The sequence below is a fragment of the Pongo pygmaeus genome, chromosome 12 (assembly GCF_028885625.2).
Source record: "Pongo pygmaeus isolate AG05252 chromosome 12, NHGRI_mPonPyg2-v2.0_pri, whole genome shotgun sequence".
Lineage (NCBI taxonomy): Eukaryota > Metazoa > Chordata > Mammalia > Primates > Hominidae > Pongo > Pongo pygmaeus.
In genome coordinates, this window is record NC_072385.2 from 113230512 (window position 1) to 113257430 (window position 26919).

Genomic DNA, 26919 nt, shown 5'->3' on the forward strand with positions numbered 1-26919 from the left:
TATATATATATATAGTCATATATATAGTCATATATATAGTCATATATATATATACAGTCATATATATATATATACAGTCATATATATATACAGTCATACATATATATATACACACACACCTATATATATATAGTCCGGGGTGAGTCATATATATAGTCATTTCTGGGAAGAGTTTATGTAGAATCAATATTTCTTCCTTAATTGTTCATTGAATTGACCAATGAAATCATCTTGGCCAGGGGTTTTCTTTGCGAAGAGATTTTAAATTACAAATTCCATTTCTTTAATATATGTAAGACTATTCAGGGTATCTGTTTCTTTTTGAGTAAGCTTAACATTTTTGTTTTTGTGCAGACTTTGTCCATTTTGTCCAAGGTGTCTACATTCATGACATAAAGTTGTTCGCAAAATTATGTGATTATCCTTTTGATATCTGGATTCTGCAGAGATGTCACCTCTCTCTTTCCTGATATTTGTAATATCTTAATATCTTTTGTCTTCTCACATTTTTTTCCCTGATCAATCTGGCTAAAGACTTATCAATTTGATTGTCTTATTGAGGAACCAGCTTTTAGTTCCATTTATTTTCTTGATTATTTTATTGGCTTCAATTTCATTAATTAATTTCATTAATTTCTGGTGTGAACTTTATTTCCTGCCTACTTCAGAGTTAATTGCTCTTCTCTTTCTAGTTTCTTGCAATGGAAACTGAAATAATTGATTTTGTCATGTAAGTTTTTAGTGTTATAAATTTCTCTCTAACTACTGCTTTGGCCCTGTCCCACAAAGTTTGATATGTTAGAGTGTGACTTGCTTCTTTCACTTAGCATAATGTTTTCAGGGTTTATTCATGTTTTAGCATGTGTCAGTGCTTCATTACTTTTTATTGATTAACAATATTTCATTGCATGACTTTACCATGTTTTGTCTTTCCATTCATCAATTGATGGACATTCAGATTGTTTGCACTCTTTGGCTATTATGAATAATATTGCTGTAAACACTCATGTACAAGTGTTTTGTGGACTTATGTTTCTAATTCTCTTGTCTATAGGTGGAATTGCTGGGTAATATGGTAACTCTGTATTTAACATTTTAGGGAACTGACAAACAGTTTTCCAAAGTTCCTGTACCAGTTTATAATTCTAAAAACAAGACATGAGGGTTACAGTTTCTCCACATCTTGTCAACACTGGTTATTGTTTGTCTTTTTTATTATAGCCATCCTAGTGAAGTAGTATCTCATTGTGGTTTTGATTATATTTCCTTGATGACTAATGATGTTGAACATCTTTTCACATGCTTATTGGCCATTTGTACAGATTGAATATCCCTTATCTGAAATGCTTGGGATGAGAAGTGTTTAGGATATGGGATTTTTTTTGGATTTGGAAATATTTGCATATACATAATGAGATATTTTGGGAATGGGACCTAAGTCTAAACACAAAATTTACTTATATTTTATATACACCTCATACACATAGCCTGAAGGTAACTTTGCACAATATTTTTAATTTTGTGCATGAAAAAAGTTTTGACTGCAACCCATTACATATAGTCATGTGTGAAATTTTCCACTTGTAGCATCATGTTGGCACTCAAAAAGTTGAATTTTGGAAGATTTCAGATTTTATGTTTTTACATTAGGGATACTCAACCTGTATATCTTCTTAAGATATTTAGAAATGTCCGTTGCAATCCTTTGCCCATTTTCAATCAGATTGTCTTTATTATTGATTTGTAAGAGTTCTTTATATATTATGGCTAGAGATCTTTATCAGACATATGATCTTTTCCCATTCTGTAGATTGTCTTTTTACTTTCTTGATGGTGTCCTTTAAAGCACAAAAAGTGTTAGTTTTGATGAAGTCCAATTTGTTTATTTATTTTTGTCACTTGTGCTTTTGGTGTCATAGTTCCAAACCATTCTGTAATCTAAGGTCACAAGATGTATTTCTCTTTCCTACTGAGAGTTTTATCGATTTAGTTGTTACATTTAGGGCTATGATCCATTCTGAATTTATTTTCTATATCATGTGAGGTAGTGATCCAGCTACCTTCTTTTGCATATGTATATCCACTTGTCCAAGTTCCAGTTGTTGAATGTTTATTAATTTTATTATCTTTGTCATTTCTGCATCAGTTTTGACTGATCAGTTTTTCTCTTCATTTGGGTTGTATTTTCTTGCATTGCATGTGTGGTAATTTTTTATTGGATAGCTTACATTCTGAATTTTACCTTGTCAGATGCTGGATATTTTTGTACTTCTATAAATATTATTGAGCTGTGTTATGGGACACAGTTTTGTTATTTGGAGATGGTTTGACACTTTCTGGTCTTGCTTCTAAGCTGTTAGTTGGTACCAGAATGGCATTTGGTTTAGGGCTAATTTTACTTCACCACCAAGGCAAAAACCTCTCTGAGTTCTCTAGTTGGCAGTCCCCAACCTTTTTGCAACCAGGGACCGGTTTTGTGGAAGACACTTTTTCCCTGGACCAGGCTGGGGGAATGGTTTGGGGATGATTCAAGCACATTACATTTATTGTGTACTTTATTTCCATTATTATTAAATGTTAATATAAAATGAAATAATTATACAACTCACCATAATGTAGAAAAGTGGGAGGGAGCCCTGAGCTTCTTTTCCTGCAGCTAGACAATCCCATCTGAGGGTGATGGGGGACAGTGACAGATGATCAGGCATTAGATTATCATAAGGAGCACACAACCTAGATCCCTTGCATGTGCAGTTCACAGTATGGTTTGCACTCCTCTGAGAATCTAATGCTGCCAGTGATCTGACAGGAGGTGGAGCTTAGGCAGTAATGCAAGCAATGGGGAATGCCTGTAAATACAGATAAAGCTTCACTTGCTTGCCTGCTGCTCACCTCCTGCCGTGTGACACAGTACTGGTGCTGCTCTAGTGGATGCATTGTTGGTTATGACGTTCTCTGGTGGACTGGTAGAAATAGTAACTATTCTCAATTCAGGGATTATTCCCTCTAATTCTTTCAGATGATTCCTTCCCCCAGCTTCTCAAAGTTTCTCATACAATTGTGCTGATCTGTACCTAGCTGAAATTCAGGGGGTCCCCTCTGCAGATCTCTGGAGCTTTCTCTCACTCACTACAGCTTTCTCCTTCTACAACTCTGCCCTACCAGAAACCACTGCAGTAGCCTCCCCAAACTATCACCTCTATCTCCTTGATTACAAATGCATTCTTTTAATCAGGTATGTTAACATGGCAAGCATGGAGACAACTGCCTTTGAAAGAAGAGTTACTTAGAATTCTTGAGAGGAGGGGGCATTCCACACTAGGCAGGGCCTCATGGGGAAGCACCCAGTTGGGGAAGGAGGCAGAAGGAGCACCGGAGAGCATGGCCCAGAGCCTTCATTGTGGTCTCCATGGGAAGGAAGGGATGAGGCAGGTTAGGCAGCTGAGCAGGTTTAGTTAGGATTGGCTGGTATGAAAAATTTTGGTGGGCTTTGAGCTATAGGGGTAGTTCCTAGATGTCTTGTGTCTGGTCCTGAAATAATTCCCAGCAGGATTTAGAGTGATTTAGAGTATTTGGCTTGTTGTGTGAGAGTTTTCTAAAGGAGGTGGTTGGTGGGTATGGCCTTTGGATTGGTTGTTTGCATATGAAAGAAATGTTCACCGTGGAATCATTTGCTATATCTAAGAATTAGCTAGTCATGGGAGGGATGGCCTCTCCCCCGACAAGCAAGGCCTCCAAGATGTCAAAGCATCATAAAATGAAGACAATAAAAAACGATTAATGCACTTATCAACTGAGGGAGATTACCAAGCTCTGCTTGTACTTCTCCTTCTTGCACTGTAGCCTGAAAACTTTTCAAATGATAACCTAAGACAATCATAAGATTTCTCTCATTCGTTTCTCTTTTCTCAGGGATTGCTGTCTTTTTGTTGCCCAATATCCAGTGTCTTGAAAACTTTTTTCTTCATGTATTTTATCTTTTTTTTTTTTTCAGTTGTTTCAGGATTTTAGTTAGGTAGGAGGGTAAATCCAGTCCCTCTTACTCCATCTTGTTCAGAAGTAGAACTATGGAAGATCATTTCCATTTGAAATTAAAATTCAGTTGATATTTTTGGGAACCAATAACAGGTTAAACAGGTTTGGCTTCTAGATTGATAATTCAGCAGTCTTTATTAACAGATTGGAGTGTTAGAGCAAGGTAGCGAAAAGACAGAGCTAGCTAAGCCAAGACAAAGGATGGGTGGGAAGACTTCAAGTAGACAGAATGCCATGAACAAAATGGTTGAGGATGCAAATTTTATGTGTTTAGAGGATAAGTAGCTCACATTCACTGGAAAGCATGAGTCTTTAAATGGAGCCAAGCTTCAACATAGGCTGGGATCAGATTTTGTAGAGAAGGCTAATGGGAGTTATAAGGAAAATGAGAATTTCTCTTTCCATAAAATCTGTCTTTCCTCATGGTGTTCCCCAAACTTTTTTTTCTCCTAAGCCCTCACTAATACTCATTTTTCATTCTTTCACCTTCTCCTAATATCTAATCCATTTCTTAGCTCTGTAAGGTTGGCCTTATTTGTAGCTCTAGAACTTCACTGTTCAGTAAGGTAGACAGTAGCCATATGTGGCTATTTAAATGTAAATGAATTAAATAAAATTGAAATTTCAGTTCCTTATTGTCCTGGCCACATTTCAGGTGTTCAAGAGGCACATCTAGCCAAGGGCCTTTGTATTGGTTGGATAGCACAGGGAACATTTCCACCATCACAGAAAGTTATATTGCATAGCACTACTCTAGAATGTGCTCAGAGGCAAAATTTTAAATTTCATATGCAGTATAACTATGTGAAAACTAAGACAACAATAAAATTTTAAAGATTTAAATGAAGTCATCAAAATAGTAATATTGATTATTTTTCACTAAGCTCTTGCTAATCATTTCTTCTACTCATATAATTTCTGCATTTTATATACAGAGCACATGTTTATAGTAGGAAAAATTATTTCTTTGATCATTTATTCTTTTTCATACTATAAGCACTTTAAGCCTCATTCTCTCCCCACTAGACAATATAATAGTATTCTAACTAGTCTCTTAGAAAATAATACAAATTGAAAAAGAGAAGGGCTATAGAAGAAAAATGACTTAGAGGATTAGTCTAAGAGAGCCAATACCCTACTAGTAGGAGTTCCAGAAAGAGGGGATGGAGAAAACAGGGGAAGAATTTACCAAAGAAATAATAAAAGAAAATTTTCCAGAAAGAAAGTTGGTAAGTCCAAACAGTGAATGGGCCCACTGTATTTCCAGTCTAATTAAGGAACAGAAGACTTGTATTAGGGCATATTCCTATGAAACTTCAGGATTCTAGAGCTAAGACAGCTGAGTTTGAGGATAAGGAGATGGGATAGGGGCAGGGCAAAGGGAAGTAGTCACATTCCAAGAAACTAAAATTGAAATCATTAACCTTGGATGCTGAAAGATAATAAACTGGAGGGTAAGCCCCTTTCAGCTTAAAATTCTATATACAGCCAAACTATGTGATTCATGTGGGAAAAGAAAAATTAGACATGTAAACATCTATAAAAATTCCTGTGTATCTTTTTATTAGTTACTGGAAAATGTGCTTCAGTAAAGTAAGGGAATAAACCAAGAATGAGAAAGTCATGAACAGAATCCATAAAACAGGGAATCCAGTCCAGAGAAGTGGCAAAGGGAAGTCCAAGGATGACAGCTATGCAGCAGGCCTGGAGAGCGACCCGTCCAAGATCGGATCAAAAGAATGGAAGGCTCTGTGGGGGGAGGGACAGAATAAATGAATTATTGGATGTGTTTGCACATTTGGGAATAAAATCTGATGCATTTTTGAAGAAAGTAGAGAATTTTCATTGTCTACCCATGAAAAAAAGAAAATCAAGTAAAGGCAACAAATAATTCTAGGAAAGACAAAACAATGTACAAAGAAAGAAACTATAACCTACTTGAAAGGGAGGCAGGGAAGTGAGAGGAGAAGAAAAGACAGGCAGATCACCTGGGATTCCATCAACCAGAGATAATGTGTTATTATTTTATTGTTTATCTTTTCAAATAAATCTGTACCATACACATAATGTATCTTTACAATAGTGGGATCATACTGTAGTATTTCATGGTTTGCTTTTTGTCAGTTACTATTATTTTTAAATATGTATTTGACATTATATATTCCGTGGGATAATTTTTAATAGGTTATAGAATAATTAATTTAGTGAATAGACCATAATGTATTAATCAAATCTCTGTTGCTTTAATTTAGTTGGTCCTTATAAATTCCCTGAAATATAGTAAAACAAAGACAGCTCTGATTTTGGAATCGAGACTTAGAGTCTTATAGTCCAGCTTCTTAGTGTATAACTATGACTAAATATCCTGTTCTGATTTAGGAGATTAGGCCAAGAAAATGCAGAATATTTACTCCTATATGTACTCATGCTAATATCACAGACAGACAAGAATAATTAAAGTGCTACTTTTTAGGATTACATCATGGCTATATTTAAAGGAGCATCTCCTACCCTATTCTCTGTCTAGAGTGCTGCTAACCCAAGTATCTGCATGGCCCATTTTCTCATTTCATTCAAGTTCTTCTCTGTTCACACATCCCCTTATCAGGGAGGTCTTTTCAGTGAACTTTACATAAAATAGGCCACCTCTGTCACTGCACGGTCTTCTCTCCTGAGCTGATTTTATTTTTCTCCATAGCACTTTCTCACCATCTATCATCCCAACACTAAAATATAAGCTCAAGAATAGTTTCTCTGTCTTGTTTGTTGCTCCATCTCCGGCGCCTAAAATAATGCCTGGCATGAAGTAAGTAGGTGCTCAGTCATCTCTGAATGAACAAACAAATGAATGAGTTAATTAACTGGGACTTAGAAAACAATAGGAACAACCCAAGAAGGCAGTGAAGGGAAATTCTAAGTCGACAGTGGTCCAGGTTAGAGCAGAAGGTCTAAGGGTCCTGGAAGGGAGGTCTCCAGGAATAATTGACTCAGAAAAATATTGAGTAGAGTTACAGGGAAAAAAAGGTAACTGTAATGAAAACAAATGTTGGAGGACAGAGACTTGTAAGAATGGAAGTGTGGTTCTAGATACCACTTGGCTCAGCAGTGAACAATATTTAGAGGTAAAGGTATAACTATATTATTTAAGTAAGAATAGAATAATTCAAAATAAGATATAAACATGCTGAGAAGATGGCAGGAAGGAATGGTAGGGCTGTAAAAGTGAGCTAAATCCTCATCTCTCATAGCAACTCAGCAAGGGTAATGAATAAGTTATCAAGAAATGACAAGATGATCATAAGTGTTTAGAGGTTTGAAGATAACTGGTGGAAGGACAGCTAAAAGAGTTCAGAGAGGCTTCCTCTAGGAAACGGGTCTAGAGATGGGAAATGATGGAAAAGGAAACTATGGTTTGGCACTACAACCATTTCTGTGATACTTGATATGAAACTATATGTGTGTGTGTGTTACCTTGATAAAACTTTAAACAAGGAAAGCAGAGGCAAAATGTAAAAATTAATAATCTGGGAGCTGCGTGCGGTGGCTCATGCCTGTAATCCCAGCACTTTGAGAGGCCAAGGCAGGCGGATCTTCTGAGGTCAGGAGTTCAAGACCAGCCTGACCAACATGGTAAAACCCTGTCTCTACTAAAAATACAAAATTAGCTGAGCGTGGTGGCGCATGCCTGTAATCCCAGCTACTCTGGAGGCTGAGGCAGGAGAATTGCTTGAACCTAGGAGGTGGAGGTTGCTGCAGTGAGCCACGATCGTGCCATTGCACTCCAGCCTGGGCAACAAAGAGCGAAACTCCATCTCAAAAAATAATAATAATCTGGAACTAAAATTCCAGATGGTTGAAGCCACAGGGATGGAGGCAGGATGGGAGGAAGGAATGGGGAAAGTGCAAGTATGCTAAGGTCATGCCTTGTTTAGATGAGTTAAGTCCAGACAGCAAGAGAAAATAAAAAGTAAGTTTGCAGTTTACTTATCTAGTGGTAAGGCTAACCACTAGATAAATAAAAATGGAATTTATACTTTCAGATTGCTAATGAAAAGAAATTTGTTAAATCCTGGGTGGGGAGGAAAATTCATCATTCACACTAAAGATAAGAGTCAGAAATAACAAGAAAGCATAGGGTATATAAAGCAAGATGACTGGAGTCAGACCAAATAGCTTTGATCTCAATATATGTGAATATGTTTAGTCCCTCTATTTAAGAAACAGAGAATTTCAAACTGCATTTTTAAAGAAGTCTACTTACATGATTTCAAGAGACATACTTGAAACAAAATGACAAAAGATTGAAAATGAAGGGAAGGACAGATGCTGGCAAAAAAGAAAGCAAGATAAGAATAATAATACCAGCCAAAATGGAATTGTAGGTACAAAGCATTGAATGAAAATTTTCTTACCAGTACAAGAAAGCCACATAAACTCATGTTATCTCTGGCTTTCTTCTTCTTTCCTAGGTATTTGACATCTTGAAAGTGAGCATCACTTTGCTTATTTTGCAGCCAGTATAATGGGACTAACCCTTATTGAAAACTCCTGGAGATCTTTAAACGTTTTTTAAAAATAAATAATCCTTTTAGTTGTTTCCTTTTACAAAAAAGCCAGTATATTTTCATGTTAGTAACTGTTTGCATTTTCTTGGTATACATGATTTATTGGTAACAATTTGTACTTCTAAGCCTTAAATCGAAATAGCACATATTGGTCTGGTACAATTGCACACATCATCTGCTGTGGTATCTGACATTGGGCTGTGGAACTGTTAAACTTTTGCTATGGAGAAGCCAGATGAGGTTGGAAGAAGGTTCTTTTAAGTGAAATGCTCTTCCAGAGACTGTGTGCATGTTGCCTGACTCACATTCCTCTGTTGGCCTCACCAGTATCTCTCATCAGATAGTACGTGCCAAAAGAAAGGAGGAACATGAATTTACTAAAATTAGTTTGAAACTTGTGTTTGTTCTATATATTCTAAATGTTTGACTTTTTATTTTTTAAATATAGCTAATGCTGCCTACCTTGGGGGCCAAGAAATGATGGAGGTGGTGAAGAGAGATGACGAAACCATAAGGGAGCATTTATGTAAGGTAATCACTTTAGTGCTGCAAGGGGATAGATAATAAGTAGATGGGCAGAGATACTTACTGAGGGCAAAGGACTAGAACTAGTTAGAATCTGTAAGACTTTAAGGGTTGGTAGAATGACATAGAGTTCTACTTCCAGTTAAAATTGAAATTATCTTTGAAAATTGTGTAGAGAGTAGTAAAGCTAATTGCATGATAACTTATTTTTTTATCACCTGTTTTTGTTGAATTAATTTTAGAATCAATACTTTTCTATTTTGTCAATGCATTTTAGCCTCTCTAGGCCTTCTACTGAGAAAACTCCATAATATTTATAGAATAAATAATGTTGGAATATAAATGAAACAGTGGAAAATACATTATATGTTATATGATCTCATGACTAGTGAGCCTTTCTTATTCTCTAATGTATTAGAGTAGGAATGTCCTGCTCTGACCCTAAGACCAGTTTTGTGAAATATTCAACATCTGGGAGTTATGCTGCAAATACTAGAATCTTGCACACACACATTTGGAAGCACCAATCTCTGAAACTATAAGACTAGGATTTAGTATATGTCTAAGGTCACCCTAGAATTTGGATGACTGTGGTACTCCTGTGGCATCATTTGTCTGGCTGTCCATTCTGAGTAGGACAGAACTGTACTAATATTATAGCCACTAGCCACATGTGGTTATTTGTGGCTAGCCTTAATTGAGTTGTACCATAAGTGTAAAACAGACATTGGATTTCAAAAGTTTAGTTCCCCCAAAAGCAAAGTATTTCATTAATATTTATACTGATTACCTGTTGAAATGATACTACCTTAGATATAGTGGATTAAGTAAAACATATTATTAAAAGTAATTTCACCCATTCCTTTATACTTTTTTAAACATTGTAACTAGGAAATTCTAAAATTGCGTATGTACCTTGCTTTATACTTCTGTTGGACAGCATTAGTCTTAAACTTTACAATTGGTGCTGAACTGTGATACCTGCTGAAATGATCCCTGCTGAGTGGCAAACTCTGATAGGACTCTGGAGCAATCCACAAGTGAAATACGAGATAACCCACTGGACTTAGAATGTCTTTATAAACCTTGATACATTTGACTTAAACTTTTCTACGTTGCTAATTCTTAATTCCATAACCTCCCAATACCATTATCTTAAAACAAGAAGTGTATATGTTCTGAAAATTTTTTTTTTTAGAATATTGAAAATATTCACCTGGAGAGGACTTTTGAAAATGCCAGTGTGTTTTTGTGTCATGGCCGTAGTGGTCATCATATTTCTGAAATAGCAATTGGCTAGAGATTGAAATTTGGAAACCAGAAGGAAGCTCTCACCAGCCGAAGGGAGAGTGCTGGGGCCTCAGGAGGGCCCTCTCTCCAGGGCTTTCAGCTACTTCCAGTCATTGAGCGATGTGAAAATATAAGAAAAACAGTATTTTATTTTTCATTTAAACTATAAGTGAATCTGTTTCAAAAATGCATTTAAGTTCTTCCAGGTTGGGAGTTCATAAAAACAGCTCAACTCTCAGTCAATAATAAGACTGGCAGATGCTCACTTCCAAAATTCACACTTGCTGAACAACTAGACCCATCATGTGTCAGAGCCTGCCTTACCACCTGTGGAAGCCAGCTGCTGTAAAATACTCATCATTTCTGGATTCAGCGTGTGTGTTGTGCTCAGAAAAAGGTCAAAGAAAGGTGTTAACTTATTCCTGTCCTAAGTGAAATCCATATGCAAGTGTAATCATTCCCAGATAGAGGGCTGTTCATGGTAATTATGTCAGGACTGTAAGTTTACTGAAATTGTATGAGGAACTACAGGGGTATAATGGTAGATGGTAGACATTTCAAGGTTAGTATTAACACACAGTCACAGGAATAAACTTTTTCAACTCCAGGCAATAGTTTTGTTTTTGAGGTAGCATTAGATATACTTCTAGAATATGGGGAAACAAAGCATTGTTTCATTTAATCATGCAAAACTACCTTGCAGTTAATTCATTATCCTTTCTACCAGCAAAATTCAAGCTCTCCACTAGAATAATACAATTACATCTCCTAAGTGAAACTAGGTACAGAGAGACAGAAAGTTTATTGCAAGTTTTTGTTTCTGTCATAAAAAGAGGAAACATGCTGTAATTTAATATTGGTAGAAGTTGAATCAACATATGTCCCAGTCTGCTTGAGAAAATAAGGAAACTTAAAAGTGCACATAGTTCTAGGAAGATAGTGGGCATTGCCTCCTGCCTTCCAAACAACCCTGATAACTAGTCAAACTAAAACCAATGTCTGGGATTAGAAATATTCCTATTTAGGTATCTTAATTGAGGATACTCTTTCCCATTTCCACCCAAACAAAGGCATTCAGAAACTTCAGAACTATCCAGGACTGTCCAGTGTGAATAGTCATCGAGCCACACATGTTGTTGAAAAATCATTTCCTGTATCTCAGTTATTCAACTAAAAATAGTTCTGAAAAATATATCTTTGTGCCATCCAGCCAGAATGCCACAGGAAAGTTAGTCTAAAAATAAGCTTTCTACTGTATCATGCAGACAGCTTTCTACTTCTTTCTCCTCCCCAAGAGAACTATCATACCATAATCTGCAGGCTTTGGTTCTAAATCCAAATTTTCTACCACTGGATTTCCATTTGACACAAGAAGAGAGCTTTTTATATGCTTGAGGAAAATGGGCATTTTTAGCTCTAAAAGATCTGTTGGGCTGATTATCCTCCTTCCGAGGTCCAGTGACTTTATACACAGTATTGGACATAAAGTAATTTATTTTATTAAAATAATTTTTCTTTCCTGGAGCAAATATAACAGACTCATAGTTGTTTCCAAAGGAGTATACTATGGTTTATGGCATCTTAGGTTATTTCTTTTTCCTTTTTTTGTTTTTTTGAGACAGTCTTGCACTGTTGCCCGGGCTAGAGTGCAGTGGCACGATCTCGGCTCGCTGCAATCTCCACTTCCCAGGTTCAAGCGATTCTCTTGCCTCAGCCTCACGAGTAGCTGGGATTACAGGTACCCGCCACCATACCCAGCTAATTTTTACTAGAGACAGGGTTTCACCATGTTGGTCAGGCTGGTCTCAAACTCCTGACCTTGTGATTTACCCACCTCGGCCTCCCAAGGTGCTGGGATTACAGGCATGAGCCACTGTGCCCGGCCTATAGGTTATTTTGTCATTTGACTAAATCCTGCTTGTCTAGTGTCATCCCCAAGAGGCCTTCCCAGTCCTTGGTTTTGGTTAGATGTTACTTGGTTAGATGTAAAGTTATATTGCATTTATCATGCAGTATTTAAACAATCAACCTTCACCTTTCCCCACGTTGAGGTAAGGAACTGTGTCTTCTTCATCTTGATATCCCCTAGGGCCTAGCATAATTCATACCTGGTAGACAGTCAGTAAATATGTGCTAGAGAGATGGATAGATGGGGAAGCCATTAACTACAGTGTGGATTCTAAACCTTTTTTGTGCCATGCATCTCTTTTGCTCTCTCATAAAGCTTTGGGATTCTACTCACAATGATGTTCTTAAGTGCATAAAATACACAAGATTACAAAAGAAAGAAGTTGTTAGATAATGAGATATAATAGCAGTCAGAATTTTTTTTAATTTGTAATGATGAGTATAATTTTTTAGTTACCTTGAGCAAGTTAGTGTGATTTAAAAATACTTATCATTTTTATAGATGACAAAATATAGGCATTACTAATATTATAGCTTGTTGCCTGTACTCATAATTGAAAGAAATACTAAATTTTGTTAGAGATTAACAAAAGTAAACATGTAAATTTTTCCCAAGCTTACATAACCTCTTCTCCAAACCTCTGGACCTGTACACCGCAAGCAAAGAAGCCCTGCGTTAGAGAAACCAGAAAAGGTTAGGTAGCATGATGTTGTGGCTTAGGCACTGGCCTGAGAACAAGAAGTCATGATATGTCACACTAAAGAGACTGTTTTGGGGAGCTATTGAAGGGTCTAAGCATGGGGGTAACAGGGTGACAGTCAAAACATTTGACAACCATGTGATATAGGAATTGACCAATCAGAATGTATGCCAGCTATGAACAGCCAGTTCAGGGGCACCAGTTCATATCAGTTAGCCCTAGGAATTTGGTGAGATTAACAAATGAGAGGGATTGTTTTGAGGGCAAATGTGTGGTATAATACTAGAAAAGGATGAAATATGAGTTGGGGAGCCTGTTTACAAAGCTTTTATAAGAACTAAGGCATTGGGATTGAGGATGGAAAGATTTAGGAGATAGAATCAAAGGTACTGAGTACTAACAGGATATTGGGGAATGGAGATGGAGGAATCTAAGACTATTTCTCTGTATCTGGACTTGGTAATAAGACAGGGAATATGGGGAGAGAAGCAGCAGCAAGTTATGGGAGATGGCTGAACAAGTGGTTCATTTTGGTACTTGTATTTGAGACGCCAGTGGGACATGCAAGTGGATCTGTGTCTGGCAGGCCCTGGATGTATGGGTGTAAAGCTTAGAAAGGTATTTGAGGCTGACTTTTGGTTGGGGAGTGATGAGAATGTAGTTAAAGCCAAGAGCATGGGTAATAGCAGCCTAAAGAAGTATACAGAATAAGGAGAGAGGACTTCTAATGATTGATCATTGGGGAACCCAGCTTAAGGGTTGGGAGGAAGACGAGGCGCCACTGAATGAATAAGATGGGAGGGGAGGTAAGAAGGGTGGGAATGAGAACCAGGATGAAATAAACCAAGGGAAGAGAATCAACTGTGCGTTTTCGCCACCCAAATCCCAGTTTGTCTGCAAGCCTCTGGAGTATTCTCTGTTTTATGAGGCACCTGGTATGTCGGAGGCAAATAAGAGGTCAGCACTCCCTTGTTCTGTCACTGCTCTAAGCCATAAGGGATGCATGTCTCATTCATTGAAAAGTGAACTCATGTTTGGTTTATAAACTTGAAGTTTTCATTTCAAACCCACTTAGGGGGGAAATTCTAAACTGCCATGACCACGTTTGGCCCAGTCTTATGGAAACAGCTGGTGTGTGCTACTGCCAGACTGAATCTGAGCATTACTATCAGTAAGTAGGAATCTGAAATTGCTCCAAAGAGAACACATGGAGTGCAGCTTTCAGATGAAGTTAGGCAGTGGTAGGGGGGCTGCCTGCAAGGTGGTGCTGCCCCTGCCCCCAGAGGGCCAGGCCAGGGATACAATGTGGCTTGGGAAAGGGGCAAGTGTCCTCAAGAACAGGAACTCCTCTGCTATTGCTCTCTCCCCATCCTTCTTAGCCTGCCTTAGCCCAAAGGTGTGTGTTGCCTTTGGGAGCAAACCTTGTGCAGTTGTTTGCAGATTGGGGCATGCAAATCCTTCTGACATGCACATGTCCTGCCTGCTGCAGCATAGGAAGTGCTCCCTGGACCAGCTCACCAGGCCTGCCTTTCCACCAAGCCTCGGTATTCTGAAACGGATTGTGTTAGTTCTGCCTGTTTAATTTGAAGCCTGTCCAGAATGTCATAATCATCCTGAAAATAGATAGGTTTGTTTTTATCTCAATATTTTGACCTTGAAAGCTTTATTTGGGCAATTGTGTTAACACACCCTGGGGTTCTGCAGTGGAGCCTGGTGACTGAGGGGAGGCAAACGTGCTGGAGAACCGGGCTCCCAGAGTCTCAGCTGAGCTTCAAACACCAAATCCACCCTTGTTCATGACCCTGCTTAAGTTACCGGACCTCACTATGCCTCCTTTGTTCACCAATAAAATGGTTTAATAATAGTATTTAGCCTCATACAGCTATTCCAAATATATGCTATAATTCATACCTTGTAATTGAGACCTTATAAGAGTATCTGTGCTGGGCACAGTGGCTCATGCCTGTAATCCCAGCACTTTGGGAGGCTGAGGCGGGTTGGATCATGAGGTCAGGAGTTCAACACCAGCCTGGCCAACATGGTGAAACCCCGTCTCTACTAAAAATACAAATATTAGCTGAGCATGATGGTGTATGCCTATAGTCCCAGCTACTTGGGAGGCTGAGGCAGAAGAATTGCTTGAACCCAGGAGACGGAGGTTGCAGTGAGCTGAGATCATGCTACTGCACTCCAGCCTGGGCGACAGAGTGAGACTCCATCTCAAAAAAAAAAAAAAAAGAAAGAGTGTCTGGAATGCACTAAGCATTCAATAAATGTTTTTATTACTATTACAAAGTTATGGCCTAGTTATGCTTCTGAGTACTTTAAAAAGACTATTTGCCTAACTGTTCCTCCTCTCACATCCCCTTTTCCAGTATTTTCATTGTGTTAATGAAAGGTATTAGTGATGCTGAGTATGTGGCCGAGAGACCCCAGAATGCCCAATGCCATTCTAAATAACAGCCACCACTCCCCATAAGATGCCTCAAGGAGCTGTTGTATAGGAACCATAATGAGGGGAAAACACAGTAGTACTTGATTTTTACCAAGGCTTGGGCCCGTTATTCTAGTCCAGAGAAGTCTGATGAACTGGACTTAGCCTTTCTCTCAGTTAGTTGAGTAAAACCATTCCAGTACATCTGCCCCCTTCTTGGGGCACAGATCCAGGGAAAGACAGAAACACAGGAGGAAACTGGCGCTCAGGGCCTCTTACTTTGCCAGAGGGCCTCGCCAGAGGAAAGCAGAGGCCCTGGGTTAGCATCTCAGTGCAGTCCCATGTGAGAAAGAGACAAGCCGGTCACTTGATGGCCTCGTGGCTTGTATGTGGGAGGGAGGGGATCCTGGCCCTTTACATGTTAGCCACACAGAAAGGAGAGTGCTGCTCTGCACACCACTGTATACACAGATGGTTGTTCCAGCTACTGGAGAGTGAGCCACACAGTGCCCCATAGGACCTACTCCTCCTCCTTTGGCGCTCCCATTCCCGCCGCTCCCCTCGGTGCCTGCAGAGAGAAGCAGGGTTCATGGGCCGGAAGCATTTGTGTTTTCACCTCCATCTTCAGCCACTTTTTAAAAATCTTTGGAGATTTCAGTTCTCATTTTCTCAAGAATGGTAATTGAGCCAGTTAGGAATAAACGAAAGAGAGGAAACAAGGTAACTGGAAAAACTGAAGTCCCTAAACCATCTCCCTTTCTTTAGCAATTCCGCCAGTTCCTAAAAACAGAGGCTCAGAAAGACTGCAGTGAAATGTTGACACTTTGCAGCTACCTATGTCCCCGACAGGGATAAGATTTTTTAAGTAACTGAAAGGAGATGCTTATATCACAGAATCGGTTTCCTTTAACATTGCAAGATTGGGGCTTACATGTCTTTGACTCTGAGGGGAGGGGAGAAGTGGAAGCCTGCTGCTGTCTTCCAGACTGTCTGGACTCTCCCCAGAAATGGGCATGCATTGGAGGACCTAACAGTTTATATCCTGAGCCTGGGAAAGCTTCAAGGGGATGAAAACAGGAGATAAAGGCAGGGTAGGGGGCCCTAGCTGGGAAGTAGGGGGCCTATATGTGTAGGTACTAATTTGATCCCTTGGTATGCAACCGACTGCGTTATATCTGACCTTTTGCTTTTTTCACAAATAATGAAACAAGCAAAAAACCTGCTCTAGTGGGAATTATTTCAAAGAAGGAAAGAAAACCTGGAGAAAGCAGGAATGACATATTTTTCTTAGACCTCTGGAAGAAAGGCCGAGAAGATAGATCTCTCTGAGAATCTGTATCACTCCTCTTTGGTCACTGTCTCTAGTGCTGGCTTCCTGGTTGCCCTGCCATGCAGTGTAAGCTGCCAGGGAGCTACAGCTGTTGATGAAGTGCTAACAGAAAGCCTTGCATTGCTCAGAAAAGCGGTGGGCATTACCTTCACTGCTGCAAGAACCCACAGGCTCACCCTGTGAGCCCACCAGGAATAAAAGTAACTCCCAGAATGTCGGTGCCTTTCTTCATTTGGAAGATGCTCAACCAAGGATAGCCAAAGGGCACTATAGCTTAGGCTCCAGGTCTCCTTTATGAGGAAAAGTAGGTTTTATTATAAAAGTGGACGTGTGGAATCCACTCCAGGAGCTGACTGTTAGTGGCAGCTTGAGGATAGGGATGTGCTTCACTGTTTATTTGGTTGGCGACTTATCTTCTACCCCATCTGTCTTTCTCTACAATCATGTCTGGGGAATATGACATGTACATTTTTTAAATAATGAGTAAGTATATGGTAAAACAACTTTGCTTTAGATTTTTAGAAATGTTTAATACTTATATATTTTCTGAGCCTATGTCAAAAGCAGCTTATCAGAATAGAATATATTTTCTCAAAGGCTAATGTAAGGTCATGTGGATTCTTTTTCCTTGACCAGGGCACAGCTCCCACGCCACCCCACCCCACCATTGCCCAGTCTGTGTCGAGGAGCTCCCTTTGTCCTCACCTGTAAAGCAGCAGCCTTTAAGAGTGCCCACCATGTGTAAAGCACTTGATACACTTTGTTTTCCAGTCTTCAGCACTAGCCCACTGGTAACTAGTTCTGTCTTACTTTACAGATGAGTAAACAGGCACAGGGAAGCTAAGTAACTGGTCCAGGCTCACAGCACCAGTAAGTGGCAGAACCAAGATTCCAGTCCAGGTGGATATGGCTCAGGGACCTGTACAGTCTTAACACTGCACTCACTGTACTACGCTCTTCCTGGCTGCATACGGAGCTTGAGTAGTTTCACAAATTACTTTAGAATAATAGAAATACAATGATTTTACCACACTGTGATATAAAGACATTATGAGAAGCCCTTTCACTCTCAGCATGACACCCCCAGAAATGCCACTTACCACCCTGCTCAGGCCTGCACTATATCACAAAACAGGCAGCCCACAAATTGACTACCCGAAGTAGTCTGTGCCGAAGGCTCATCAAGCTGGATTTCTCATTGGAAACATTTCAAGTTGTATTGATGAGATATCGTTTGTACCAAACTTGACTTCGTGGTGAATTATGATTTAAAGAGCTTCTAAAATTCAGTTTATCCATAAGGTTAACACCAACAACAAATATATATATGCAAAAATATATAGAGATGCAAAACTTTCATTTTATTAGCCCTTTTATTCCTGTAATGCCTGTAGTCCTACTGTCCTATTGAATAGACAGAAATAATTCAGATAGAGATTTTTATGTGTGGCTTTTAAAATTTTTATTATTTTAAGATGTTGCTATGTCATTGAAAGTGAGTTTTGTTATTAGCTAAATCGTAAGATGCGTCTAATATTTCTTTGTTCTTACTATAAATCTTCTATTAGTAATGCATAAAAGCACGCAACTCCAAATGTATACTAAAACAAAGCTTTGTTCACATTCACTCCCTCAGGGCAAAATTTGGGTTTTCCTGCTTTGGGGTCCGGTAGGGCTTTGTCCATACCTCTGTCTGCCTGTTGTGTTTAAAAGCCAGTTTATACAGGCCTGTTCTCTCGCCTAGTCTGTGAGCTGTTCCAGGGCAGAGACCATCTTACATACTTCTGAATGTCAGCCACTTAGCCCAGTACCAGATATGGGATGGATTCAGAGTCATTTTTGGTGGAACTCATTTTAATCTATCAGCTTCAGCAATTCACTGTCCAAAAGTGCCGTTTGTAGACCCCCCAAAAAGTGGGGAAAAAAAAAACACACACAGAAGAAAAGACAGATGTGGGGACAAGCTGCAGCAACCTGCAGGGATATTTTAGGAGGGCCCTGTCTCCTTAGGCGCACACTAAACAGTTAAAGGGAAGTTCATTTATAAGCACAGAGACCATAGTAACCATATATCCACTTTCCAGCAGAAAACACAGGAGGAAAAGCCAAAGCGTGGTTCTGGGGAATCAAAATCTAGAACTGAAAAAAAGTTAAATTTTGTGCTTAATAGAAAACAACAGGTTACTTAACATGACAATTTGGAAACAGAAAAATTTCTATCTTAATAATGTATACTTTTTATCAGTTCTCATGAGTACCAAAACAAGTGCTAAGGAGAAATAAACTGCAGGAAATAATTTATTTTCTTCTAAACCTTTGAATGTAAACATCCTGCTGATTGCCTGCGATTCTTTGTTAACAATTCCAGTACTTTCAGGGCAGTTATCACCCCCATGACACCCAGTGCCTCAGAAGAGCTACATAGACTATGAAAAGGCTTTCAATAAAGGTAGTTGGGAAGGCTGGGTGCTGTGGTTCATGCCTGTAATTTCAGTACTTTGTGAGGCTGAGGTGGGTGAATCACTTTAGCCCAGGAGTTGGAGACCAGCCTGGGAAACATAGGGAGACCTCGTCTTTACAAAAAAAAATTAAAAATTAGCTGAGCGTGGTGGCGTGCACTTGTGGTTCCAGCTACCCTGGAAGCTGAGGTGCGAGGGTCACTTGAGCTCGGGAGGTCAAGGCTCCAGTGAGCTGAGATCACACCACTGCACTCTAGGCTGGGCCCAGAGTAAGACTCTGTCCCAAAATAAATAAGTAAATAAAAATAAAGTTGGCTGTGTTAGCTCCTGTTGACAACTCTCACACTCTATTAGTTTTCATATCCAGTTTAAGACCTGCCAGTTGTCAGGTTTTATGTTTTTATAACAGGTCTATTTATTGGAATTGTAAATAGTAGCAAAAGGTACAGGTTAGGAATGTTGTCTATGGATTTGTAGCCCAGCTCTTCAAAGCAAAATTGCTTGAAATAAGCAGGTTAATCTTGCTAAGCCTCAATTTCCTTTATCTGTAAAATGTAGATACAATACTTTCCTTAGAGTATTGTTGTGAGGATACAACGAGATAATACATAGAAAGTGCTTACTTAGCACAGAGCCTGGCCATTGCTTTCAGCCCATCGGTTCATCATGGTGCATTGCGATTCATTTTTGCATACCAATAAATAAAGAGTATGCACTGTTAACCACTATGTTTTTGGTGTCCAGTTGTTTCTCTTTCTTTCTACTTCACCCCTCCTCCCCCATCCCCCGCCAGTGCCACCACACACTCCATACTTTCTCATTTTCCTGTTCAGGGCTGCAGGTGCAGAGTCCTCTGGTCAGATCTATTGCCTGTGATTTATAATTTATAGGGAAAAGGTAGTATCTCAAGCCAGTGTATGTAAAGGCATTAGATAACCACGTGTTTTATTTGTAAGCCAAGACTTTCATAGGAAGCCCTTTAGAGAATATATAGCCTGAAAAAGAACTTGTAAAAGAAAACAAAATTTTAAAAAATGTGAGCCCACCCCCACCATCAGTTAGGCATTTAACCAAATGGGGCCCCACTTCAAATGGTTAAGGATTGTAAAGAATTGAGAAATAAAATCAGATAAGCATACGGGAGGTCTAGACTCCTCACTGTTCTGCTGTCTTGAACACTGACACCACTCTTTGTTGAGGTTCCTAGCACATGCCTTGGACAGCATGTGCCCCATAATTACTTGGACATATTTGTCTCTTGATACCCTGAGGTGGGTGTCAGGTCCCTTAATCCATGTTGATCACCCCTGCTCAAATCACTGCCTTAACTGCATGTACGGGGATGGTGTTTGCTCAGTGCTGAGGGCTCATCAAGCTGGACTTCTCATTGGAAACATTTCAAGTTGTAATTGCATCACAGAAAAGTAAATGGTACGTTCTTCGTGGAAACAGTCTTTGAAATGTCAGACAGAAAGCAACAGCGGTGCATACAGTGACGCTTTTCTTGTCGAGGAGACTATTAGATGAGGTCTTTTCTGTCTGGCTTTCCTTTGAGCTGACTGCCATTATCATAGGACTTCACACTGTAGCTTGTACTGGAGTGAGGGTCCTAGAGTAGCTTTCTCAGGGTCCAGCGATCTTGAGGCGAGAGCATGCCCTGCAGCAGAGGAACAGACCTGACGGGTACGAACCCAAGTCTGACTTTCCGGATGTCTCAGCAGTGTTCCCTGCTCTGAGGAAGTGCTGAGTAACTGCATAGCAACTGTTCCCTATCCTATTTCCTGAATACAATCGAAAAGATTGCTGGTGGTAAGTGTAGGGAGTAGCTTAGAGAGAGCCTAATGTTATCAGCACTATTGGTAGATAATTAATACCTGCAAATAGTCTGTACTCTTGACAGTATTTCAAGGCAAAGCTATAGCAGGGCAGTTGCTGAGAGATCCGGGGAAACGTGTTTTTCTACTACTGGACAGAATAGTCTCCCACTGGTTGTGAGGTTGCAACATTTTAGAGCTATAGAAAGAGCTGAGAGCAGGAGGAAGAACCAGGCAACTGCTAGGCTCTCATATTCTCTAGGAAGCAAAAGAAGTTCTTGCTCTGCTAAGAGCCATGGCAAAATGAATTTTGGCTTTAGGGGCTTTGGAATGCCCAGAAATGGTTGGAGTGAGGAAAAGTAGGAGAATGTGAAGAATGAATTAAGTGATAAATCTGTAAGTTACAGGCCCTCTGCAGCGTGCAAAACTGGAACCCCAGGTAACAACCAAGAAAACCTCCATGGAGCTGGAATACTATGCAGTCTTAAAAAAAGGATGAGTTCATGTCCTTTGCAGGGACAGGGATGAAGCTGGAAACCATCATTCTCAGCAAACTGACACAGGAACAGAAAACCAAACACAGCATGTTCTCACTCATAAGTGGGAGTTGAACAATGAGAACACATGGACACAGGGAGGGGAACATCACACACCGGGGCCTGTTAGGGGATGGCGGGTAGGGAAGAGATAGCATTAGGAGAAATACCTAATGTAGATGACGGGTTGATGGGTACAGCAAACCACCATGGCACGTGTATACCTATGTAACAAACCTGCATGCTCTGCACATGTCCCAGAATTTGAAGTATAATTTAAAAAAAAAAAAAAGGAAACCTCCATGAAGCGATTCAGAGTAAGTCTGCCACTTGAGGTTTACTTGTTCATAATTTACTCTCTGGAGTACTACGTTAAATTTTTTCCTCTATAAAGTGTTTTTAGCTAACCATCTCTTTAAATATTGGTTAAGGCATCATGTTATTGTAATAAAGGTCATTGTTTTTGTAAGATCAGTCTCATCTGTCCCATATTCAGGTCATGGATTTAATAATTGATACACTAAAACTATCCAGTAAGCAATAACGCCTATTTCCCCGCACTCCCCTCCCCCACCGCTTGATCCCCTCCAATCCCTCTTCCTGTTGTGGCCAGAGTGGTTTTCCTGACATAGGGACCTGAGCATGTCACTTCATTGTGCAGTCTTTTCTGGCTTGTGGACTTTGGGATAAAGTGCAACCTCCTTGGCATGCATAGAAGATGCTGTCCATGACCTCATCCCTCTCTGCCTCTCCAGTCTTATCTCCCACCACCCTATATTCCAGCCATGTGGAATTCCAGTTCCCCACACATGCCATGCTCTTTCAAGCTTTGATTTGCTTGGTCTTCTCCCCACAATGTGCTCCCCCAGCTTGAAGACTCAACTCGCATCAACTCTGGGGAATCTTTCCTGCCCACTGCTTCTGACCAGCTGCGCCTCACCTGAGCTCTCAGATTGTCTTGTGTACGTGGGGTCCCCTTCTCCCCTCCCGCAAGACTGTCTTATCTCTATTTTCCAGGTTCCTAATACAAAGTAGGTGCTCCATTTGTATCTGCTGAACAAAGGAATGAGTAAGCAATTCAGTGTCTGAGTGAAGGAGCACATTTGGTATATTAGGGAAGCTGCACGTGACTACAGCTGGCCAACTAGGGGCTGGAGCTGGGCACAGCTCTGTCTTTCAGTGATAACAGAGGTCAAAGGATCCTTAAGATTTAGTTCTTGGTTTTTGTAGAAATTGCTACTATCTGTTCTTCTGAATATAAGATGTTGCTTTGTTGCCTTTATTTTTAGAACTAACAGAACTAGAACATAGCAGTTTTTCAGTGAAACACAGCAGCCTAGAGCAATATATACATATATATCACATGCAGGTTTAGGTAGATATCCATTCAGGGTCTTAGTAATGCCACAGAGGAGGCTCTGTCTCCATTCAGCTGCTTGCTGTCAACTGAAGTATGATTATTGCACTTCCCCACTGAATCAACATACAGGCTGCATAGAGCCTTTTCTTAGAAATGTCATAAACTCTCTCAGGATTCTGATCACATTTCATCAGCTACATTGGAAAGCCTGAGTCTATCTGATCCGTGTTTGTATTCATTCAACAAATACATCCCATATGACTACCATGTGGCTATTTGGAAACAACTAAGTTTATTAAGTGGTCACTAGTCATTCAGCGACTATGTCTCAATAACTCTCTTCGTCATCCTCACCGGCCTTCATTCCAGTGTCCATCCCAACCTCAGTACACAAAACTTTCCTGGTAAGTCCTTTCAGTGAATTATGAGGGATCTATCACACAAGAGTCTCCCAGCATGGGTATCTTCCCACCAAATTCTTCTGAGTGCACTCCTGTATATCGTGAAGCCTTGAGAGAGCCACACTCTGGAGAGAGCTTAAGGACTAGCTCCCAGGGCCAGGCATAGGTGCTGTCCTCAGAGCACTGCCGGCTGCTGGTGTCGTATCTGTGTCAGGAAGGGAACATGTTTTCTAATAAAATGTTTTTGTCTTGTCTTTCAGCTTACATTTTATTACGGTACTATAGATCCTTGGTGTCCAAAAGAGTACTATGAAGACATTAAGAAGGATTTTCCAGAAGGAGACATTCGACTCTGTGAGAAAAACATACCTCATGCTTTCATCATCCATTTTAACCAGGAAATGGCAGACATGATTGCTGACTCCCTAAAGGATGACTTGTCCAAAATGTAAATTGGCCTGAGGAACAAGCCCCCACTGCCAGTACATGGAGGCAGTCGGTGTACTAGACTTAGTAGGTAAATGTTTAATTTTGAAGACTGATATTAGAAATGAAGAAAGTGAGAACCTTTGTCTTACAAACCAACTCTCCGCTCGCCACGTTACAGGCTGAAGTAAACACAGTTGATGAATCATTCCATAGATTTAACCATACATTTTCCAAGACTCAGGGAACACAGTGATCTACACAGAGTCTCCTGTTTGCACAAGATGCCCAGTGGCACCATATGGTTTATTTTGGTAGGCAGGATCTTTGCAGATGAAAAAAAAATCTACATGTACTTGATTTTAATTGAGTTACATTGTAGAATAGGCACTTCTGGAGGAAATTATGAAATACCTACTAGAAAATGTAAAATAAATCAGTGAATGTTAAGAGTATAGTTAGATATGTGAAGTGTATGAGATTATGACAAGGATACACTCATGTTCCAGGAGCAGGAAGTGAACCTGGGTCTCCTGTAAGACGGAAGATGAAGATGAGCCCAGACTGACTTAGCACAGATCTTGGCTGAGATCATCAGTGTGACGTCTAATGTACCTGCACTAGACAGAGAATAAAGTTCACCAGACATTACTCTGGTCAGCTAACCAGATAAAGAATTGTTGAAGGACCCCAACTGTGCCTCCTGCCACAGGACAACCAGCAAGTTCTATGCTGAGCCTTAGGCCGCCAGGTTATAAGCTCCCTGCAGGCCCCTCCTCTCCAGAGCCAGGATGGAGAGGCACTGGGCTGTCCCGAAGCAGGCTTGGATGTGCCAACGTACAGTTGCTCCTTCTGTAATTCTTGCACTAAAACTCCATTAAACACCATCAATGAACCAAATAGTGTGCTAGCCATTGAGGACAGAGTTCTTAGCTACTTAATGATTCTTTTCTTCTGGAAATCTTCTAGCTAATAATTTTTAAAAGTATCTTTTAAACTGCTCAGTAAAACATTACCATTCATTAGTTCTCCATTTCTACATTAACTTCATTTGCTGGAAAGAAATTATTTTGTTAATGAACCAAACCCAGCCATTAAGTTATGTGAATTCACCTTCTCTAGACACATTGAGGTCTGGCAGAGAAGACACATGTTCCGTGGCCTAGAGTGGGCTGACAATATTGCTGCCTTCCCTAAATTGATTCAATCTTGAGAACCACATACTGCAGTGACAATTGATGATGGATGAGAAATATTCCTTTTTCTCCTAGAGGAAATCTCTCATGGCATTATCATTCCCTAAGGACAATGAGATGTCCCTCCCCTCAAATCCTAAAGCCCCCGATGAAAGATTTAGCTCTGATTTGCTGCCAACTTATTGGTAAGTGCCGAATGAGTTACTGTGCTTTGGCATAGCTTCTACATCACAGCAAGTGACTTCTCAGAGGGGAAAAGCCAAGCTCCAGACAAGGAGTGCTGTTAGCCCAAGGGGAAGAGCTAATAGATACATAGGCCGTAAGCACAGGGCTGTACACAGAGCCTTTACTGGCATCTGCATGAGAGGCCTAGAAATCGGATGTTAGAAGCTAGGAATCATGGCTCTGAGTGCCTTGCATACAGGAGATACTCACTAATAGTAAATCAAGGCATGTAAACAATACTGGGTAAATCATACCTACCAGAATAAAGAGTAACATTCAGAGCTTTTCTTTTAGCTGTTATTTTAAACGTTACTCCATATTTCAAAAGTCTGCATATATGAAATTGTGTCTTATTTCTGGTTTTTAGAGCCTAAGAAAGATACTGGTTCTTAATTCCTATTTATCATCTGAACACCAACTGAATTTTTGAAATAAATGTTTTACCAGCATTTCTGACCTCATCTGGCCTGATCTCTGTGTTGGGCAAGAGAGGGTACAATTTGAGCAGTTCTCCTGAGTTAGACTCGGCTCAAAGTCTCTCTTTTAAAGTGAAAAGCCACCTTTCTCATTGCTTTTTTCATAGGTGGAAGAATCAGATTTCAAGAGACTGAAGTTCATTCTGTTTCTTTAGGGATTAGACTAAAATGAACAAACAGTGGAAGAAATCCATTTTCCAGAAGCAGCTCTACCTGTATGTCCCAGTCAACCACATGGATGGTCTTTGTGAAAGTTTTAACTTCCTGCAGAGTTACCTAGTGCTCAGCGCTTGAGCCTTGACCACGCCTGTGTTTGTTCCTAGTCTGTTCTCAGCCATAAGAATCTCCACAAGCCCTCTGTGGCTTGTGTGGCCTGATGTCCATGGCCACCAAGGGCCTCTCACCATACAGTTCTCCACTCAACCTTTGGAGACACAGGGACCACCAAAGGCTTGATTTTTCTTCATCCTACATTATATTCAAAACAAACAGGCTGGGTGCCGTAGCTCACACCGGTGATCCCAGCACTTTGGGAGGACAAGCTGGGAAGATCGCTTGAGGCTAGGAGTTTGAGACCAGCCTGTGCAAAAAATGAGACCTCTGTGTCTAAAATAATGTTTAAAAAAGAGCAAAAAAAAAAGCAATTTCAGATTAAAGGAGACTGAAGAGACATGACAATTGGATACAACATCTGATTCTGAATTGGATGTTTTTCTTATGAAAGACATTGTTGAGACAATTTGCACAACTTGAATGAGGTCTGAAGATTAGCTGGGAGTAAGATGCCACTGTTAATTTTCTGATTTCAGTGGTTGTACTGGGGAGAAGTAAGAGAGTGTCCTTGTTTGTACTGGAGACACACTGAGGTATCTGGGGGTGAGGGGCATCATGTCTGTTTACTGTCAGGTGGTTGAGGGGAAAATAATGTTCTTTGTACTTGCAGATTTTTTGGAAGTTTGAGATGTTTTAGAATTTGTAATAATAATTATTTTTAAAACCCCACCATGCTATCTCCTGCATCCGTGTCTCATTGCTTCTTTTCCAAAAAGGCTATTTCTTCTTGTACGCAGTAAATGAAGACCTGGGTTCAAATCCCAGATCTGTCATTTGTTAGGTTTGTGACATAAGACTTCACCTCCCTGAGTCCCCCAGCTCCTCATTTTTTTTTTAATGGAGATAAAATGAGGTCATGCATATAGCATTTAGTACCTTGCCTGGCATATGGTAGATGCTCTATA

The 26919-nt window shown here is 39.9% G+C and overlaps 1 protein-coding gene across 2 annotated transcripts in view; it reads left to right on the plus strand.

Annotated features, from left to right (window-relative positions):
- LDAH (lipid droplet associated hydrolase) overlaps positions 1-26682 on the plus strand; it is a 137770-nt gene extending 111088 nt beyond the window's left edge. The window contains exons 5-6 of one of the 2 annotated variants that reach the window (XR_008500610.2): positions 9049-9131; positions 23619-23637. Coding sequence is in view for 1 of the 2 variants with exons in the window: in XM_054475515.2 (XP_054331490.1) it covers positions 9049-9131; positions 23619-23810 (275 nt within the window). In the remaining variant the exon portion in view is untranslated. Of the gene's footprint in view, positions 1-9048; positions 9132-23618 lie in introns of both variants that reach the window. The other variant, XM_054475515.2, reaches the window with a different exon arrangement.
- Positions 26683-26919: the final 237 nt, after the last annotated feature.